Source organism: Gallinula chloropus (genome assembly GCF_964237585.1).
Source record: "Gallinula chloropus genome assembly, chromosome: 5".
Taxonomy (NCBI): Eukaryota; Metazoa; Chordata; class Aves; order Gruiformes; family Rallidae; genus Gallinula; species Gallinula chloropus.
The window spans coordinates 36,412,307-36,434,601 of record NC_140090.1 but is presented as its reverse complement, the minus strand read 5'-3'; the positions used below and the strand labels follow the sequence as shown (position 1 = coordinate 36,434,601).

Below are 22,295 nucleotides of genomic sequence, written 5' to 3'. Positions count from 1 at the left end.
ATCCCAGACCCAGAGACTGGTGTGTGAGAGCTGAAAAACTCTGGTGAACAATGCCAAGTGAGGCTCAATTTTTGCACAAAACCTGCTGTTCCCTCATTACTCCTGTAACTCCTGTCAGCTTTCCAGGCTCTTAAGCAGCATGAGCTAACTTGTTTTTCCATAGTGATAAGGTATAGTACGCTGGCATCATGGTAGATACTATACAAGCACACAACTGCCTCAGAGTCACTCTGACTTAGGTGCCTGTATTTAGAGATCACCTATGCAGTAAGGGGAGAGAAAGAGGCTCCCTCCAAAGATAAAGTCAAAGTAATAGGTGCTCTCACTCAGTTTTCTTTCTCTCTCTTCCCACTCTGTCTCTGAAGGGTGGGTAGCAGCCTTCAGACCAAAACCCTTAAATTAGGCATTTTCACAGAATACCAACCACTTACTAGCATTAACACACAGTGTTTAACAACCCTCCAGCAATGACTGGACAACAGCTGAAAACATGGGTAAAAAGAGAGAGCATGATGAATGCAGAGTACAAATGGTCCTGAAACCACTGTCTGGTAACTACAGGAAACAGGTTAACTATTGCAAAGATTGGGGAACGATCCCTGCTATGCTTTAACAGCTTTCCCAGGTTATGTCTGAATGATGACGAAAGATACATTATGGCCTATTAATAAAAACATACCATAAACCTATTAAAAATTTAAAGGAGTCTTTCACAGAAACAGTAAATTGATTTTTCTGATGCTTTTTTCTTCTTCTTATGCCCTAGCACAAAGCTGAGCAGTGAGAAGCAGCATCATCTAACCTGGTTTGGTATATTAAGCTGTGTCTACATTCACACCAAGTACCATTTTGAAGCCCATCTCTAAATTATGTTACCTGTCCCTTGTCATTGCAGCTTGGTTCAGAGAGATCTCAAAGCACACGGCCCGGATTTATCACAGATACCAACCAGAAGATACGTTTTTGGTGTGCACCTACTGTGCTCTAACCTCTGATATTGAGGCCCACAGCATCAAACTCGATGTGAGCTAACTCAAAATCCCTTGCAGCAAAGATGCCCTAGACATTGAAACCATTACCTCTTTCATCTTCTAGATCCAATCTTGTGCTATTCCATGTTTACAGAGACAAAGCCTCATGCTCCCACATCTAGCTATCAGAGTACTTGTCTTTCAAGCACCACTAGCATGTTTGCCCAGGGAAAACATCAACATTGCACAATTCCAAGGCCTAATACAGTTCAAAGACTTTACGATGGACACCATAAAGCCTGCAAATAAATGTTGCCTGGCTGTGAAATGGATGTTTGGGAAATGCAAGTCCAGCCCACCACCTTCTCAGGCAGAGACACTCCTCCTTCATCTAGTTTGGCCTTAAAACACATTCCTCTTTCTAATCCCATAGGTTACTCTGATGATGTTGAGTCCAGAGCTCAGAGTAAAGGACCCACCCAAAACAATGCTCCTCTTCATTTGTTTGTGCTTTCCTTGATGCTGAGGCAAGAAACCCTCTAATGGGGAATTATGAAAAACACTGGACATCAAATGGCTTCTATGGACCTAGTCCTGACTAGTGTCGTTGATCAGAGAATGTGTGGTTTTTCAATATTTTATGAACAGTCACATAATTTTTAACAAACACCACCAAACCACAGACTGACAAAACAGGCAGGAGATCTCTCTGCTTATTAATAACTATCATAACAGCTGTCAAAATAAGTAATTATGGTTTTATAGCACTGTGTACAGTAAAAACGGTCCAAACAATATTTACATGATAGACTATAATAAGGAAATGGTTCCAAAGGAGATGTAATGACTAGTGAAGAAAATAAAATGAAGTTACAAATTCCTTGCAGCCTTTTTTATCATTATAGAGTACAGGCATCCAAACTGAACCTTTACAATCCATTGTGTCAGCTCTCATTGACTCTGAAAGAAAGTCCTCATCATTTAGTAGTGAATTAAAAAAGCAAATAATTTTCCAAAAATTCACCAAACAAGCATTTAGTCATTAATGTGAAATTTGCGGCAATTGAACATTATATCTGAATTTTCAGGGGGTACCTTCTAAGAACACTACTAAGCAAGTTTAAACAGGGGGTGCAAGAGGAATAACACAACATGTGAGGGGAAGAAAAAGATATTTAAATTCTAAACAGACAAGTGTAATGTACAAAGTTTCATTTTGCACTCAAACAGTGATCAGTGTCCTTCACTCCTAAGTCCACTACCCTCGCATGAAAATCATGAGACACAAACATCACAAACCTAAACGGATGTGACTGTATACCATAGAGCTTCTCCTCACTGCTTCTGAGCTAAGCCCCAAAGTCAACAATCACGTGCTTTATTTGCTGTAGTACCAAATGACGAGTCACTGCCTGCAGCTTTCTGGTATCATCAGAGCAGTTCAGTGTTCTTTCCAACCACACATACATTATTTTCCAAGTCCAGCTTTCTGGCTGTCACCTGCCTCATTTGGGTTATTTTTACTTACGTTCATTAGGCTGAGTTTGCCTTTCTATCTTTTCTGCTAACATCTGCAAGTCTCCTGTATCGTTTCTCTACTGTTTTCATGTTTGCCATGTCTTATATTTAATACCCTGGTGAGGTTCATTACCATGCTGTTTACCTTTCTTTTGCATAATTGTTAAGGTTGTTGAACATGAATCCTGCAAGTTGGTGCTGATCAGAGATGCTGCTGAAGACACCAAACCTTTCTCCCATTTTGTTTTGTTCTTTTTTTAAAAATCCAATCCTTTTTTGCATATGCACCTAACCGACAGTTCAGCTTCATGTACAGCTGGACACACAAATCGCTTTATCTCCAGTGGCATTAAGGGCTGAATCCACTCAGATTTTTGTTACTGTCCCACATCTACCACGATTCGCTACATTTGTCCACCTCAGACTACTGCCCACTTAAAACTAATTCCATGAAAGGTAACAGGAGCAGTGTTAACACAGAGACAAAAATGTCACTATCAAAAATCCCCATTTTGTTCAAGTAATTTTTAAAAGCATTCTCCATTCAGGCTTAGCAAGGCTAAAGAGAGGTAGGTCCTGCCAGTCCAGCGTAAATAACAGGAAGCCAAACGTCAATCACAGGTCTCAATTCTTTCAGCTGTACCATCAACATAAAACTTCTGAAACAGCTTTCCAGAGGATTGAAACAACTTCTGCTAGGTGTTTCTGGACTTTAAAACTTATCAAAACAGACTTAGCTGTTCAAGAAATATGGCCATAGAATTAATTTGCTATCCCCCTCCCCTCAGCTAAGGACAGAATCCCAATTAATGACTGGAAATGGCAGCAGCAGGGGAGGCAGTGGGAGGGGGGGAAAAAAACAAATCACAACATGTGAAAACCCCTGCCTTTTAAACTGGAAACTATATCCGTGTCTAAAAGTTGAAAGTAAGATTCTAGTATCCCCTTAGGAGAAATGAATAATATATATTTCTTTTAAAATGTGTGCTGTGTTTTCATATTTAGAAGCAAGTAACACCCACTCCCACACACCAAAACTGAGGCCAAAATTTCAAAGTTAGCATTCCAAGATGGACAAGGATGCTCAACAGGGGGCACATATCACTCCATCCTCTCCAAAACATCAAAACTTCTGCAATTCCCACAGTGCTTTGAGACCAGGTATTAAAGACTAATTACTGATTTAAATGAGTACACGGTCTCATACTGTTGACTGGAGAGTGCAGCAGAAGGGGGAAAGGAAATAGAATTGTGGCCCATGGAGAAAAGCTGAGAAAGAACACCTGTTTTTCTAGCTTCGGCATTAACCCACCTAATAGGATATGTAAATAAATGGAGCTTTAAAGCAGAGCTGTTAGAGGGCATTAAATTCCTGCCCCAACCTTCCCCACATCCCCTCTTTTTTTTTTATCTATATATCCAAACAAGATTCATTACAACCTCGAATACTTGCTAAATAGTCACTTCTGGTAAATTCTTCTTATCAAGGCATTATTTTTCCTGATGGACAATCCCCACGTCGTGCATCCGCAGCACCTTTCATCACTGTGGAGTTGGGCCGACTTTGAAGCTTCACTTTTAGAGATCTAACAGATTCTGCTAATCCTGGAATGATAATCTTAGTATTTAAAAAATACAAGATAAACGACCAGGCTGGGAAGCAAATTCGTGTATGTTTTAATAGCTTCTCTCTGCTGTGCAGCAATCCCCCAGCAGAACTCTACAACTGGTGCCTGATGTTCACGAAATGGTACTCCCCAGGACCGGGAAGAATTTAATGTTACTCATGTTAAGACCTACTTTGCTTTATATTCTTCTTTTTAAAGAACAAGGCTCCCCCTTTTCCCACCTCATGTGAGGGTGCCTGAACACTGACAAACCTCATTTATGTACAGGTTAGGAGTTTTTAATCATACGCAAACAAATTTTAACTGACCGCTGATCTTATAATTACTGCCAATACCACATTGAACCTAGATACCCACATGCTGCATGCCATGTGCTGTCAACTAGCTGTAGTTAAACTCTGCTGGCATGTACTTCTAGCCACAACTTTCCAACCTGCAAAATGACCACAGCCTCTAAGTCCTTTCAGCTGTTTAACATCAAACACAGATTTCACTTGAACAAGGCTAATGCTAACAAACAGATATATATAGTCAAACCTAGTTTTTCCTTTCCTACTCTGGTTCTTATATCAATAGAGGAGGCTTCAAAACCTTCCTTGAGTAAGTATTTAAGGGTGTTTCTAGATCACATTAAACAAGTTATCTGCCTGCTGAAAGCTTTTTCAACGGCTTTGCCAAATGAGAACAACATATACAGAGACTTGGAGTCTCTAACTGACAGTGTACACCCTTCCCCCTTCTAGTATACCACTAACCAAGCCGTGCTGTTAGGATAAATCAAAAAGTCTAACATAGGGTGCATTTACTGCAAGTTTGCTTGTATATTTGATTATCAAGTGTTTACTGAAAACAAAACACCAACAAGACACCAACACATTATATGTGCATTCTTTAAATTGTAAAAGTGTGTCCTACTTCTGTCTGTCTTTTTTTTTTAAAGGCAGGATATCTCATTTCACTAGGCAAAATAAACAAGGGCAAAGAAAAATACTAAGTATAGCGTTGAAAATGAAGATAACCTAGAATTCTAGACATGAATATGTATTGATTATGAATTCATGACATCTTTATTATCATTAGGCACACACTGTGCACAAGCTATTTCTTGTAACCTAGTTTGGCATAATTTAGGAGAACAGCCACATTTCTGTTATGTTTTCACCATAAAGTACTGGGAACTCTAAATTTGAAACATCGTTAATATGGGTGACTGGGAATAAATACTGAAAACTCTGAGATTCCAGTATCAGTATGGGCTTCTCTCCCTACAAAACCAAAAAGCCCATCTGACATCTCTTGCACCCCTGGAATTTTTAGGTTGTGATTTTTCTTTTCTGCCAAAAAATAATAATAATAAAAAAAGAATGCTGCTGTTAAGAACTTGCCCAGCGACTTTGTGTTGAGGCTTTGGCTTTAAGTAAACAGATTAGCGTTCCTTATAAAATATGCCAAGTCAGGCCCCATATAATGTAGACTGATTTATTTGTGACAGAAAGCCAGTTAAACCCACTAGATTGGACTCACAGGTGAAGCCAGTTCATCAAGGAAAGAACAATCCTCTTTATAAGCTTGTCATATTTCCCATTTTATTTGGGAAGAACAATATTTTGCATTACATAAAGAAAACTAGACCTGTAATGACCACGGGCACTGACAGACTTCTCTGAAACTAAAGTCATCAACATTAGCTCAAGGATTTCTCTCTGCATAAAGCATTCTTGTTAGAAGCAATAAAACTCAGCCTGCTTCTCTGCAACCAGCTGCAGTCAACTGGCTCCGCGACTGTGCCTGTGTACACAAAATTATTAATAAGATATGCTTGTGTACATAAGGTTATTAATAACATAACATGCTTTTCTCAAATAGAAACATAAACCGTATTTTCCTCTATGACATTACATGCCAAGAGCCTACTTTGTCTGGTGGCACTGCTTTGTATTCATCGTCTGTCAAATCCAAAAGTACCACAGGACAGTGCAGTCGGAGGCAGAACGCGTTATATTGCTGGAGGAGCTGGAGAAATACAAGGCAGTGCCAGTGCTAAATCATTAGGTAGCCAAAACATTCAACAGGAGTTGTGCCATACAAAGAATATAAATCCTAGCATAAAACTGTCCATGGAAAGTGAGTGGGAACATCCCTTCACTGCAATAGGCATTGCATTCATTGCTACATTATGGGTTCTGGCAGGGTGATTACCCTCACCCTACACCCCATACAGCTTCACAAGCAGAACTTGCGCCTACATGGCTCAGGTATTCCTTCAGCCTGTCCTCAGCTTTGCTGCACCACTGACTGTACAGATGACTGAAGGCTGCAGTTGGTATTAATGGGACTTCATTAACATTTCAGGTGGCAGCTTGATTCAGTCTAATGCATGCCGGTTTTTATCTTTACAGTTAACAATTATGTAGATAGGTGCATGCTTCAGAGTTTGGAAAAACAATTAGATCTCTGAGGACACATACTCGTGCTGAATTAGATATTCACTGCTTTGTTCTTTTAAACTTTTGGTACCCAATATTTGGTACAGGACATGGAGGGAAATTCAGTTGAGTTGGGTGATAAATCAAATCATAAAGGATAAAAAACAGAGGGATGTTTGGGAGTATTTTAAATAACCAACAGAAGGAAATCTGTTTGAATACTATGCTCTTCCTCCTGCTAAATTTTTCTTTTTTAAAAACACTTTCCAAATCCCACTGGTGGAAAGTGCTTGCAATTCACTTCAGTTCCAGTTGAGTGTTCGCTCAAGTTGAGCTGTTCACCATGTCAAATATCCAAACCTATACACAACTAAGCAAAAGCCTGCCCACAGGGCTGCACAGGTGTTTGCCTACCTTTAAAGGAACTGCAAGAGGAAAGTTTTGCTACCCTATGCTTTTTGTTTTTAATTTACTTGACAAATCATCTTTCTTTTCTAAAGGCAACAATGTCTCTTATTAATAATCTCTGTCCATATTGGTAGCTTTTTGGAATGCCAGTCTTTCCTGAGAGTAATTATTCAGAAGATTTAAGGAGCACAGAGCAGACTTTTTTTGTCTAAGTGGTTGTGAATGCTGGACTATTTCCTGTTAAAACTGAATCATGTGTGACAGCGTTTGCTTTTACAAGCTCCAGGAGTATTTCACCGTAGGGAACCTTCAAGGACTCTATTTGGGGTCCAAGCCTGAGATTCTGTCCTGGATTCCCTCCTTCCTTCCTTATGACCTTACACTTCTCCCTTCTGAGAACAGATTCTGTACATTAAAGACAGCCCTAACTTCAGACCACTTCAGGTCCAGCCCTGCAACTGCTGTCCCATGAGCCATCTCATGGAGGTGAAAGGGCATCTTCACCTCAGTGAGCAGTTCAGTATTGGACAGAGGCAGAGGGAATAAAAAAAACCCACCAAAAAACCCAAGAGGTGATAAACTGATGAGAACAGAACTACCACACTACGTTCCTGATCTTTCTTGCTGTATCCAATCATTTGTTTTGTGATAAATGCAGAGCTTACATGGATTTCAGCTGAGGTATTTTAACAAGCATTTGTGGACGTACTGTTGCGATTAGAGTGCATGAAGGATTTGTAGGAGAATGTTTGGAAACAGGCACCTATATATTGTGCATGTATTATATATAGATACATAGATATGTGATTAAAAAAATCCTTCAAAACCTAAATCAAAATAGTAAGACTTCAATATATTAATGCCTCATTGCGCATTAGTATAAATGTATATATAAAGACACAATTAGAGGCATGTATGTGAATGCTAGTAATGGCCACGGTGCTGTTAACTTCAACATACATTTTAGCTACTCCTCATTTAAGTTCTAAATAGGCAGAATTTATCTTTGTGGAGCATAGCAGAGAATAAATGTGGCCAGTGCTCATAAATATTGAGGAAAACCTAAGGTAGATAAAGAGCAGGGCATAAGGAATTTATTTCTGAATATGAATGATGTTGCTTTCAGCTTTATCAGGATCATTTTACAAGGACAGCATTCTGTCTAAAAGCTTAGTACAAACTATATCAATAATTAGAAAATACCATTTGATTATGAGGAAAAACTCACATAAAATGGAGATCCTCATTCTGACCCAAGGCTTATACAGGACCATCTCCTATACGACAGTATGCCAAAAAGATTCCTCTATGACTGTCTCTTGTCAGTCATCTCTCAGTAGCTCCTATAATACCAAGTGGAACTGAGAAAAACTCTGGTGTTTCCTCTTAATTCTAGTCATCATCCCATTGCCAGTATTTCCCCAGAGGCCATTCAGGCGAAAAAGAAAGTTAAACTTAGAAGCTCAGAACCCACCCAGCTTGACTCCTCTCTATCCAGAGCCATCTGAAGGAGTCTATTGCACTTCGCAGTTGTGAAGGGAGCAAACGAAACCAGTTGTGAATATTATCGTCCTCTTCTATCCTCAGCTCTACCGATGACTTTTTTTCATGTGCCTACGTACACAGCAACCTCCTATCATCCTGATAGTCACATCTGTGACTTGATTAGCAAAACAGCTTGTGTCCATGGTGAGGATACAGCTCAGACTAACCTAGAGTCTGCAGCAGCTGTTTTATTATGATTATTTTGCAGTACAGTATGGCCCACATAAAGGCAAATGATAATTTAGTAAAACAGCTCTTCCCTCTCCCAAATTTCAGTATGATAGAACATTCCAGAATTTACTGCATATACTGCCCTATCTATGCTCCTTCCAAATGTGAAATATACCCCTAATAGCTGGTAAACTCACAGAACAGAGGCGGCCAAGCATCTGGGGAAACAGTAATCCAGCTTAAAAATCCTCCTCTACCCAGCCCACCAAACCCAAGAATCTAAGCACCAACCTGTCTAACAGACGGTGGATCCTGCTGACGTTTTGTGCCTCTTTGGTCTCTGAAGTTCATTAGGGCTTAAGAAAACAAAGAGGGAGAAGGCTCAGATGTCTTTTTTCCTCGCCTCTATCATAAGGAAGAGAAGGAGGATGGATTACATCTCTTCCCACTTCAAAAATGTATGTATTTCAAGTATTTAAGTGAGAAAAGTACAGAAAGGTTGACAAAATCAGCTAGAGAGAATACACACAGACATACTGCTACCACTCTAGGGCTTTGCTCACTTTCTTTCTGATTGCCTTTTTCTCACTGGAATTTTCCTGGAAAAGGAAAGATTTCATTTTAAAAAAAAAAAAAATCTGTTGATTAAGAGATTACTCAAATTCCCAAAAGTTTGGAATTTGGAGCCTGATCCACAGGTTGATATAGGAAATCAAAGAGGAGAGACTTCACACAAAGCTGAAGTGGCAAGATGGCACTGAACGTAGCCTGCGTCCAAGTCATTTACATGCAGAGGATATCACTGCCACGAGGAAGGGAAAAACATACCTACAGGAGATGGGACTATCTGAAAGCTAGAATACTATCTCGTCAATCTGTTCTTTGTCTACTACCCTCACTGTGATTAAGACTATGCACATTAACAACTAGAGGTCCACTTCTAGTTCAGAAACACTTATTACTTCGCCCCTGCCCCCATCAGACCATGAGGGGCTGAGAAAGAAGTAATTTATTTCTGAGATGTACACATTTTCTTTAAGGAAAGTAATTCAGTCAAACAAAGCAATGCTCACTGATACAGAGCCTATTGAAATTAATTAAAAGTTTCCCTATGATCTACTGGGAATTTAGAAGGGATCAGTTTGGTCACTGCCATGCTGGTGAACTGCCCAACTAGAATTAGTCCTTTTCTTTCCAGTCCACCAGGTCAGCTCTATTTCTTTGCTTCTAACCAATTGACACACAGGATCATGGTCCATGTTTCCAGCATTGTATTCAGATTAATTTAGAGATTAACATTCTATACTGCCACAAGCAGGTATCCCAAAGCCATATCTTCTCTTCAGTATGACCTGTACACTGTAGCAAAACTGACACCAAAAGCACGCAGGTTCTAACTTGTCTGAACCCTCACAGCGTCAACAGGAGTAAAATGGTGACAAACAATTCCAATCACATCATCTGCCCTTTGGTTTGCTTCTACTGTCCCACTGTCATATCATCTTTTCACTCATGTTATGTGGCTTTATAGATTCTGTACCTTCTAAGAAGTATCTGTGCTAATGTCATTTCATATCTAATCTTAGGTTTACAACAAGCAGACAGCTATAAGTTAAAATAGAACAGTGAGTAAAATAACAACATGTAATAAAAACCCATGTAAGCATTTTAAGAGTGAAGTAACACCGCGTCTTGCTTCGATGGCCTGTGTTTTTAGTGCACAGACTATTACACAGGCAGGGGATTAGGAGTCTAAGACAAATTATCTGAGAAAAGAGTTAGCTCTTCTTACTTTAAAAGTTGAGGGTATTTCAGGTATTTCCCTGAATGTACTACTAGAAGAACTCCATACAATTTACAAATCAGGGATTACATCACGACAGGACTATATTTAGCCAAAGTTTGTCCTCTGTCCTGATTATAAGGCTGAATTTGTTCTCAAATTTCTGTATAATTGCCTCAACTCTTTAGGATGAGGGGTTACCAGATCTGCTGAGAGATGTAGGAGAGCAGGCAAATACACAGTAAAATCCTCACAATGCCAAAAAAGAAAGAAAATTAAAGAGAATAAAAAGAAGAGTCTGCACTGCAGAAGAATATAAGATATTTAGTGTCTCACTAGCATCTAAGGATTAAAAAACCTTAGATATTGCTAGATTGCCTTCAAACGTATGACCCTTAGTCATAGGAAACAATTTGCCTTACGTTGTATGACATCAAATAAAATGCTGAAATGCTAATATGTAGAAATTCTGCTATACTTATTCAAATTCAATAAAGGCTCTTCACTTTAACCTTCAGCCAAAATAAGATTTAGCTGTTTGAGATCCCAAACTTCTCCACTACAAATCACAAGGTGCAAAGCTTTAATTATTCCTGGTGGCTTTAGACCTCATCTTCCTTCTTTAAACCTCTTTAACATACAGTCCTGACAAAAGTCCTTCTGAAGGTACAGAGTCTATATGCTTGTTCAACTCTGTTCACTACCACTACCATGAGGCAGAAGAGGCAAACCACCTCTACATTACACAAAGGAGATGCAAAGGGAATTGAACTAAAGGAGAGGGCATTGGGTGGGAAATGAGTTCACTATTAGACTCCTTTCTCACTGCAATCTGAAGGTAGTTTGAAACTTCATATAAAAAGCCCAAGGGTACAGATAATTTATATGGCATTTTCCCAACCTGTTACTTCACTTTACAACATGACAGGAAAGAAATTATAGCAAGATAAAGTAATTTGGTCTGATGGCTTGATTTACAAATGATGTATTCCTGCAGAGTTGGCTGGTATTTGTGGTAATGCTTCCACCTTTGGTAACTGCTGCAGGACAACTTACCAAAGGATGGCAGCGCATTCATTTCTTCAAATCTAAAGCTCGTTTTACTGGTTTACTATTGTGTTTGCAGGCTATGCACTGGTAAAACTGGAAAGTGTCTTATCAAATCCAAACTTGGCATTTCCATTTCTGCAAAAACAAATGAAAGAAATTGACTTCGAACTGCATTACAATAATTAACAAGTTGTCTATTGGTTTTGATCTAATGCTGGAAAAGCTGTTGCAAATTAGCTAAGAAGTAGGGCTTACACTTTTGTATGTAAAACATGATATTTGCAGACTTGGAATACAAATTCTCGTCCGCATCAAGTGTTCTACACTTGACCGTTCCAACAAATACTAAACTGTTTTAAACAGACAATAGAACAGAATGCATGGGGGGAGTTCCTGCAAGACTACTTTGTGGGTATTTGAAAGGAATAAATCTATTCTAACCTGAAATGCAGTCCCTACCTACAGTAGACACTAACTTTGATCTGAAGAGATCTAACCAAGCAGATGTGACTGTATACATGATGACAACACAAGCACACCACTACCAAAAGCTTCCTATTTTGTGCAAGAATTGCAGCTCCTTTATTACCTGGCAGGTCGTGGTGAGTAAGGCAGAATGCAGAGAATTAAGTCCTGACTGGACTCTAAGCTGAAATACATTTGTCACATAAATTGTCTAAATATGAAAGAGCCACAAATCCTGCATTATGCAGGTAGATTGGAAGTAAGACCACGAGCTTTAGTTCTGATTTATTTTATGTTAAATATTAATGAATTATTAAGAAACCATTCACTGAGGTTTAAACAACTCTACATCTTACATATTTCTAAAGCTCTATAAATGTATTTTTAATAATAGATAATTAATTTATAACAACATTAAAGCTAAATTAAATCCTCATTTCAAGCCATAAAAGAAATCCATTGGAGAGTGGTGAGATATATACTGTTACTCTATAATAAGGTCACTTATTCATGGCACAATTTTATTTCTGCACCATATATTATCTGTGTAGCCAATCCAGTACAGACACAAAACACAAAGCTTATGTAGCCTCATGAGAAATCAAAGCAGCGATCTCTGCAATAAGGCTGGGTGCTGTTTTCCATTCTAACAAACCATTTTCAATTTGGAAATTCCCAATGCTTCTTGTCTTTCACAGTAGTGACCTATCATGTTGGGCCTAATTGCTTTTTGGTTTTTGCTCACAGCTGCAGTAAAAATAATCACTTTTCTGAACAAATAATGTTCTAAATGTATGTGAAAATGTATTCTGCAACTTGTGGTGGCACTAAAGCATAAAAAACCCATCAAAAAAAAAAAAACAAAACAGAAAAAAAAAAGTAACATCTGCAAAGAAATATGGTTATGACCTGACAAAACTCCAGTGTTTGGTAAATATTCTGATTAGCACAACCTATGTATTTCCCGTGACACTCTTCGCAGAGCTGAGATGTTTGCTGTTAAGGTGGGACTGAACACATGCATACAGTTCACCAAGTCAGGCCTGGCACTCAGGCCACAGAGGGGTAGGACTTAATGAACGCCTGGCAAGAAGTTTGGGGATAATAGAGGTATTACAAAATTCATTATGTCACCCCTGTGTACTAAGCAGACTAAATACATGTCCTTGCATCTTTTTGCTTGCTTTGTAAGACTGGGTGGTACTCTAATGGTCCTTCAGAGTTCCAGAGCTGAAGAAGGCACAAGGGTTGGGCCATGCTGAATGAGACGATAAGGACTGCCACACCTATACCCACACAAGGAGACACAGGTGAGGTGACTTCTGTAACCTCACTGTGGCATTTCTCATGTGCACCACTGCACCATCATGATATTACCCAAATCCATCAAAAGGGCACAGCTGCTGGGAAGCTTGGCTGATGGTTATCAACAATCCTAATATATGGTATAAGTATTTTTTTTATATTCCACTCTCTGTATAATAAACTACTAGAAACACGAGATTTCTGGGCTTATTCTATCCTTTCACTCTCCACAGAATCTTCAAATAACTGGACCCATGGAACAGATTTTAAAAAGCACTTGTGTGACCCCTGCTTCTGGTTCCTTTACTCTTCCAGCTTTAATACTATTTCTCTTAACAGCAGCAGATTCTACCAAATCCTTCCATGCTGTGAAACCACACCAGCCAACCCTACTGAGTAAACTACACGAACTCAAATCACCTGCAGATACCAGACAAAACTTTCTGAACATGTTAATGCCAACAAATTTTAATACGAGAACTTACTAATCTGTGGGAAGAGCTGTGCAGCAGAAAAGAAAGAAAATCCACCTATCCCTTTCCTAGGTAAAGCAGTCTTATGAAGTGGGAACCGTAGAAAGTTGGGAGCTCAGAAGAGAAATCCCTGCTGTGACTTTTATTCACATCACAGAGGTATCCAAAGTGTATTCCTCCTAAAGCTCCAGGCAGTGAAGTGTTGTTGTCACAATAAAAGGGCCCACAGACAAAGGTCTATTTGAGAACTGATTCAGTAGTAGCAAGTCTGTACACAGAATAGGGGTTCTTTCAGCCTGTCCTAAACAGACCCTGTGTAAACCCTATCCCACCCACAGAGGTGGGGTAAGAAGCTGCCTATTTTTCTAGACTTGATCCTTTAAAAATAAATCTGTTTCTTCGACTGTTCTGTACTGATACAGCCTCAGAAAGCTTCATATTAGAAGTCTCTCAAGAGTAGCATCTTTTACTAATCAAGCAACGTAGCTTAGTTTGTATAAACAGAACCTATTTTTCCTTTTATACAGAGATTCTCTTCCTCTTCCCCTCCAGAATGACTGTAATTATTCTATAAAAATACAGAGCATATGGAACACTTTCCTCCAAGCAATAGCACAGAGCACCATAAAAGCAATGAACATTAGCCGTTTATTAGAGGTGGCTTCCCTTCCTCATCATCTACTCAGAGCTGCTGTGAAATTCTATTGAAGTCGTACTGTGCAGGGGTACAAAACAGCTATGAAAGGATTTGCCTTCATTACATAGGGTTTACTATTAATTAGGTCCTGTACACACACACAGTACGTAAACCCAGCTTTTTTGTTTAGGAAGTGATGATTTGTGGAGAGGACGTCCTTTGTTGATACAAAGCTAGCTTTAAAATTGCAATTTCAGTTAACATCCACACATCATTTTATGTAACCACTTAACAATGGTGGTCCTGGCTAATTAATTTCTGTTAGTTAAAAGGGAAATGTGAATGAAATTTTCTTAGGGCATAAATAGCGAGACATATCAGCTTCCTCAGACCAGTAACATCAAGGTGCTATTTTTTTCCTATCATATCCTCCACATGCTTCTGATCACATCTTCAGATTTGCAATCTCTCATGCACCAGAAAACAGGAACTTTATGGCTTTGATGATCTCCTCTCTTAGTGTTGAACCGAATGAATCAGAGGAAGAATGAGCACATTTAAAATTCACACTTCAAGTAAAAACTTAGTCCACGGCCTAGCTTCAGAAACTGAGTTAGCTAAACTTTTCTGGTGGACTTTGGAGCAGGGCAGCATAGAACCACCAGCCCTTCATGGCTGCCTAGAGTAATTTTCTTAATGAAGGGCAGAGTATTATTTTTATATTTTTTCAATCTTCCCTTTAGGCAATGGTTACCCAAGTCTTTGAAGCAGGCACACCCCTTTTTTTCTATTTGTTAACAAGTGTGCTATTCCACTCAAGGAGATCATCCACTAAAATTGTCAGAAGGTACTGAAAGGAGGAGTGGGAACTCAGGAATTCCAGCCTCCACCTGCATTCCATCTTTGCTGTGGTGATTTATAGGAAAGGTTGGTAGATAAAAGGGAATCCACACTGAAGCCTTACAGTAATAACCTAGTACTTATCGCCTCCACCCCAAAAGGCAGAGAACAACAGAAAGAGCTGCAAGCGGCTGAGAAAAGCCAAAACACAAGGGTCCAGCCTCTGCTCTGTTCCCTGGGCTGTGATTCTCAGCGCAGCAGGGAAGGAAAGAGACAGAGAGGAAGACAAAGAAGCAGTGACATGCCAGCTAAGGACTCCACCCTGCATGGGGAGTTCTCTGCTGGGCTGTCCCATTCCTTCGGGCCTCTGTGGCACCTGAGAAGCCAGGGGTGGTCAGCCAGAAAACCTGCTCAGCAAACTGACTCAGTGACTCACGGAAACTACAATCAGGCAACAGTGTGGTGGGGACACTATGAATTAAACATAGTATCAATACAGACAGAATGTGTGTCACAAACGTGAGGAAAGGCTTTCTCCTCTGTATGATTTCAACTACAGTAAATCAAGAGCCATAATGCCAACAACCAGAGTTTGCAGCTAACCACTCAGAAACAGCATTCATTTCTCCCCTGACTTGTAACTCTTTTTTAGTGTCTGAACTTTTCCTGGCAGTTAAGAACACAATGAAAGCCTTTGGGAGGATAAACCGAACACATTGAAAATAAATGTGGGTCCTCACAGTTGATAAGGAAAAAAAAAAAGCACATTAGATCCAGCAGGTAATCTAACAGCCATTTGGAAATTCTATCAAGTAGTCAGGAGGAAAAGGCGTAGAATAGCCTTTATGAGTGGCACTAAGCTGGAAACAGAAAAGGATTTCTTGCATTCTTTTGGCAGAACTCTATTGAAGGTAAAAGTTTAAAAACCCCAAACACCTATGCAGAAGGGCATGCGATGCCAAAAGCAAGGATTTCCCCCCCGCCCCGCAAAATCCAAGGGACCAAACAGAAGCAGAAAAACTAGGTTTCACTGGTCATCTGGAAAACAAGCTATGTGATGCACATCTGATTCATCTTTATTAAACATGACAGGAAGAATTCCTCTGCTATTCTATCAGACGCTCACAAAAGTCCTGAAGTCAATGGATCATGGCAAAACCAATTTGCAAACTGCAAAACTGGAAAGAAAACCAACACTGCTATGAAAACGGAAATAAGTGAAGAGAAATATGTTTGTGGTTAGAAGCCTTCAACTCACTTTTAATTTGCATCAATAGAAGAAAGGCAAGTTAACGGATAAGGGTAAATCTGATTTTTAATTATTTTAAGGTCTGTAAGTCTAAGCAGGGCATGCAATTGTTAAAGAGACATAAAGAAAGTTATGTCTAAAGTGAAACACATCCATTTTTGGTTTACACCCCTGTGGTAATAGAAACTATCGCTTTGCCAGTGCAGTTTTGCCTATTTTTAGCCCAAAGAAAAAAAATTTTCACTAAAAATAAAAGAGCATAAGTTCACTAATATAATTTTAAAAAGGTATGAAATGTCTTCCTTTGACTTGAAAGCAAAATAATACATACATCCTGACATTTAAACACAGCGCTGTAATCCTCCTAAAATATTCAGCCAAGTTTGAACAACAAAATAAATTCATAAGATCTAAAGGAAACATTTAAGGGTCTTTCCCCTCAGACTGAACAGAACAGAAAACTACTAATTGAGCAGAGTAAAATAACTCCTTTAATTTGTGCTCCCCTTTATAATTTGCCTTGACAGTGGATTCAAGGAGACAAAACCTATATTTAACACAACATAAAAACCAAAAATAAGCTTTTCTTGCTACCACATAGCTTAAGCCTGTCACCTTACTGGATGACACTTCCTATAGGGGTATATCATCATTTTCAAGGTTCTACTGCTTCAATTCCATGTTTAAATACAGGGACAAATCACTGTGATTAACAGGAGTCACACTATAGTCAACAAGCTGTCTTCCTAGTATAAAGCCCTTAATTTTCCCCCAAAAGCTGATTAACAATGCAAGTGATAAAATAAATGTTGTTTTTAAATTGGTTACTAAAGTAAACAACTTGAGCAGGACCTTCATTATTTGTAGCTTGGTAAGCTGCTTAAACTTATGCAAATAACATCGCCATGTTTTCTGTATCGATCCTTTGAGCAAAGCTGGCACAACGGAGAACTTGAAAATTTATTGTTGGTTTTGGGCAACTCAGTTTCGATGTGTACATCTGAAAATGAGTCCTGCACAGAAGTACCTCAAACTTGGATATCCCAGATCAGAAAAAAGATTATAAAGTAAATTAAAAAAATGAAATATTGAAAAACTCATTCTTCTTCCATTGCTTATTCATTGGTCTGTGAATTGAGTCAGAACTGATATTGATTTAATTAAACAAGCATACCACCTGATCACATTTATAGAGTGCTGTTTTCCAAGATGAAACACTTTTCCCTCAACAGAAACAGATATATTCTGTTTAGGTACCCAACTAGGAAGGAAAGGCAATCTTAAAATCCTTTTTAAAGACAAGACAAAAAACCCAAAGTAAAATCCTTAATGAGGTGAAGTTGACTGAAATGATACATTTTTTTATCCATTCTTAGCTCATGACAGTACTCCCAAAGCCTGGAAGTCATACTAACCAGTTTGAAACGACAAATAAGCAGACTCAATGGCAATTAAGGGCTTACATGAAAAAGCAAGCAGAATACAGATTAAGTGGAATATTCTTGGATTCTTCCTACATTGATTTGTTTTGATTGTCATCATTGAAAAAAAGAATTGCCTCAAGGTTATAATTTTTTAAAAAACAAAACTTTTTAAAAAATCAAATAATAGTTTTATGTGAATTAAGGGAGAAATTCAGTGCTGCTGAAATATGTACTTTTTCCAGAGAAGTATGGTAGAAAAAGCTTCGTTTGCTTTAAAGCTCTGTTTTACATAAACAAAACCCAAGCTCACAAATGGAAAAAAAGTAAATTTCAATTTAACCAGAGCTTTTACCATATCTACTTCCAGTAAAATTTCATCAAGGAACATGTATTTCAGAAGAAAATATTGGAATTGAACCCCTACTGATTTAACCCAGAAATAAAAAAAGTTGGCGTTTTCTCATCAGCCTTAGTGAGTAAGATATTTAATTGGCTTTCAAAGGCAAAAGTGAACTTGGATGTTCAGAGGTATATCTCACTTAAGGACAAATCTGTGTTTCTGAACAAACTGGATAGTATAACATTCCCGTAGTAACCAGGGAAGGACCTCGTGCTCAAAAATGGAGAAGTGGTGGATGTTACCTAGCATGTTGTGGTAAAGTGGACTGTCGTGTCCATGGATAGTAAATGCAGTCATGACTAGCGGGACCTCTACACCTGCAGGCAATTACAAACAAAAGACGTCATTTGCCATTCACAAGGACATGCACACGCATGCGCCCTTGTCCACACGTGGAGGATGGAAGACACACAGGGAACGATCACTCAGCAAGTACCTATCCATCAGGCCGATGCAGTCCTCGATACGTGGCCCTATGCACCTGCAGCAAATCCAAATTGAAAATAGGGAGAGAAAGAGAGAAATCCGTTATTTACAGATCCAACAAGCAGGAATCCCCTCTTTGTGCCACATTCTTAACTACAATTCTCAAGAGAGACCTGAGTCACCACAAAATTACAGTCTGCGACAAAAACAAGCTTGCAACAGGGACAATAATAGCAACATAAATAGCACTCTAAGGTTGGACATATCTTGGCTCAAACAACACTTATGGCAGGTTTCACCTGAACGTGGGATTCCTGACAACAGAGTTGCTTTTTCTGGATGTTGTCTGAATCATCAACTAGTGATTACTGCACAAAAGCTGTTCATTTGCAAGACCAGACCTCCAGGAGCACAATGGAAAACTTCTTTTCTTCCTGTAATTGATGCAATTGCTCATTCTCCGATTTCTAAGCTCCTTGCTAGGGCAACTGCAGAAATAGCTTCGAAGTTTCATCAGAGAAGCTCAAGAATGAGCTTCCAACAATAAAAAAACCCAGAGCAAAATAGTGCCTGCTGACTACTTTATTCTGATGTCCTTCGATGCTGCCAGAAGTCCTGCACCAGCAAAATCAGCAGGTGCTTGCCAAAGGTGATGGGAAAGCAGGGAGCGGCTTTACGCAGTGGCGCTGAAGCACAGCCACAGGGAGAGAGTCATTTTGCAAAACTTGAATATGCATGGGGTTTTCCTTGCCCTTATGAAGAGCAGTAGGTGAAGAGGTGTCCTAGGTCCTCTGCATCCAAATAACAAGTCAATTAGAGAGTTACACAGCAGTTAGGTTTCTGAGAAGGATACCTAAAGTGAAACTTCTAGAGGTTAAGATAACCTGGCACCCTTCAGAGCTGAATGCCCAATGAGTCCCTCTGTAACCACAGGGAGTATCCAGCTCTCAGCATTTTAAGGAAACCAAACCACTTATTTCAACTCTTTAACAAGATCTCAGAACCATTTTATGAACAGGCTCTCTGGCTGTACATCTACTACAGAAGCAGGTGATCTGACACATCAGTAGACTGAAACTCACTTCTGTTGAGGTATTTGAAATTTAAGGTATGATCCCCAACTCTTTTTAAAGTCTTCTGCTCTCAGTTTGGCTTTGATAGAGGACTATGCATGTCAAAAATCTGAAAGAGTTCAAATATGCTCCCGTGAGATCTTCTTTCCACTTCACCATCACTTGCCACTCATCAGCTTTAGCTGCATTTAAATTAGCTATCACTTCGCCATTGTAAAAGAAATCCAGTGAATTTGATTTCCCCTTACCTGCCCATCAGGGAAAGTGGAATGATAGTAAACCTTATCTCTTGTTTATTTACTTGAATTCTTATTTTTACGTAAAAACTGTGACACTCAAACACAATTTGTAAAATTTCCTCAATAATGGTTTCTTCAGCAAATGTGCAGACATAAAAAGGATTCATTAAATACCCAGGTGGCCAGATAACGCACGAAGTGGAAAGGCTAGATTTAAATGCAGTTCAAAAACTTAATAGAGAGAAAACTCTTGATGGGCTTTTTGAAGTTTCAGCTTCAGGACTTCAGAATTCAGGACTGACTGAATTCTAATGAGTCTCAAACATATCCAACACTCCTTCTTTTCATGGCCTTCTCAGCAATTCAGAGAAAACCAGTTCAGTAATGAAGGAGGCCAAAAAAAGTTGTTCAGATCTTCTATTTTCTAGCATGCCAAGAGAAGCTAAGCTAAGCTCAGATTCTTGACATACATAAAAGAAGGCTCTGCAATTTAGAGGCCTGAGAGCCCATTACTAGTTCAGATAACGGGCAGGCTAACATAAAGAGCCTATTGTCTTGGCGTCACTTCATATCTGTACATTTAATTCTCAGACTTCTGGAGAACAGGACTTGAATCTAAGAGTGCACCGTTTGGACCTCACCCACACCAAGTTGAAACACCATTGATTTTTATTGAAACCTGTAATCTTCTTGAGTGGATCTCCTGGCCCCAAACAGAAAACACTGTCCAGGTGACACTTCCATTACTCCTAGTCACATTGACCAGTTTCCTACTCTCCGACTCGCTGTCCTGATAACATCCAGAATGAGCAATGGCAATATCTATTAACAAGATGATTTGCACCAAGTCATCAGTTATTTTTCCTCTGGAAGCAACTTGCTTGGTTTCAGGCCTTTTGACACATGTAAGTACAAGCATGACACAGCCATGCATCACAGCGGCACTCTGTTCCCCCCCGGGGTTCCTTCTGCTTGGAGTCTGGATGATACTGTCATTTCCAAGTTCTCTCTGTAAAATGAACTAGTTAACCAATACATGCCAATTTCTTAATGATATTTTTAGTACTTCACAACAGTCTAATGCAGCTTATATACAAAATTACACTTGGAGCTCATCCTAGCTTTACAGATAATCATCCTCTGAAAGAAAATCATGAGTTAAAACAGTTTGGAAAACTCGATCACCAACTGTGTTTTCCTCAAGACAATCCTTTTTTCCTCCGTCACAAACAGTCTTTCATCAATTTTCCTTGAGAATGAAGGGGTCCTAACTGTTCATGGGTGTGGAGTAGGCAGTTCACAGATAAGGGGTAGCCAAGCAATTGCTCATCAGATAAGTTCTCAAAAATTTTTGCCATGGGAAACAGACAAAACTGAGTATAAAATGGCATAAATGGATTAACTCTGGGCAGGAGAAAACCTTAGTTGTGGCAATGATCTGGTCATCCCACTATTGGTATGGATAAAGCCAGACAACTCAAAACCAGGGGGTTACTTCACAAACAGGAAATGCATACTGACAGTCACAGTAACAAAGCTGAACTGGAGCAGGGGGTAGGAAGAAATTTTGCATCAACAAAATACTAACAGTTTCTTATTCAGAGTTGGTGCCACTGAATTTATAATATGGTTTCAAATGGAATTCATAGTGCCTTCCTAAGAATACACCCGAACTTTAGGGGCAAGACAGCCCTTCTGCCTTCAAATCCCTTCTGGACCACACACGTGTTGATAAGGTTCCTGTGACTACTCTGGTCTTGGCTAATTAAAAGTTGTGTGAGAAAATGTCTTTCCATGATAAGGGGAGGCATCCAGTGAGATCTCTCATTTGTGTCTTGTCTAGCAAGGAAGCAGACTATCAAATACCATTATATAATTAGTATTTTTTTTCTGTGAAAGTGTTCCATTTTGGCTAGCTCTGCAAGAAGAGGAGCCAAATGCTTTCTGACTCGCTTGAATTAAATGGGAGAGCTGTCCTACGCACCTCAGATCTGCTCCAAACTGGCTTCAAGTAGACTGATGATTATCATGGCGATGCAAGGCCAAGAGCACAGTTGCTGCATCCAAGGAAGTCACTCCTTGATGGTTCTCTTAGTCAATATAAGATCATTAACAGAGCTGGATAATCACACATCTAATTAACAGAAGCAGTCTCTACACTTGAATAACGGAGAAGGGTGTTATCAAATCTCCTTCTTTAGGGTGTGAAGTGATCATTTGCAGGTGCCACAGCAAAACTGTGGGGAAATTTGCTCAACAGGAAC

The 22,295-nt window shown here is 39.3% G+C and overlaps 1 protein-coding gene across 1 annotated transcript in view; it reads right to left on the bottom strand.

The window, feature by feature from the left end:
* The window catches only part of ERBB4 (erb-b2 receptor tyrosine kinase 4), a gene marked incomplete at both ends in the record, with an annotated part of 629,788 nt that overhangs the window by 118,087 nt on the left and 489,406 nt on the right, over positions 1-22,295 (bottom strand). The window contains one exon of the mRNA XM_084264301.1: positions 18,536-18,610. Coding sequence (XP_084120427.1) covers positions 18,536-18,610 — 75 coding nt within the window. The remainder of the gene's footprint in view (positions 1-18,535; positions 18,611-22,295) is intronic.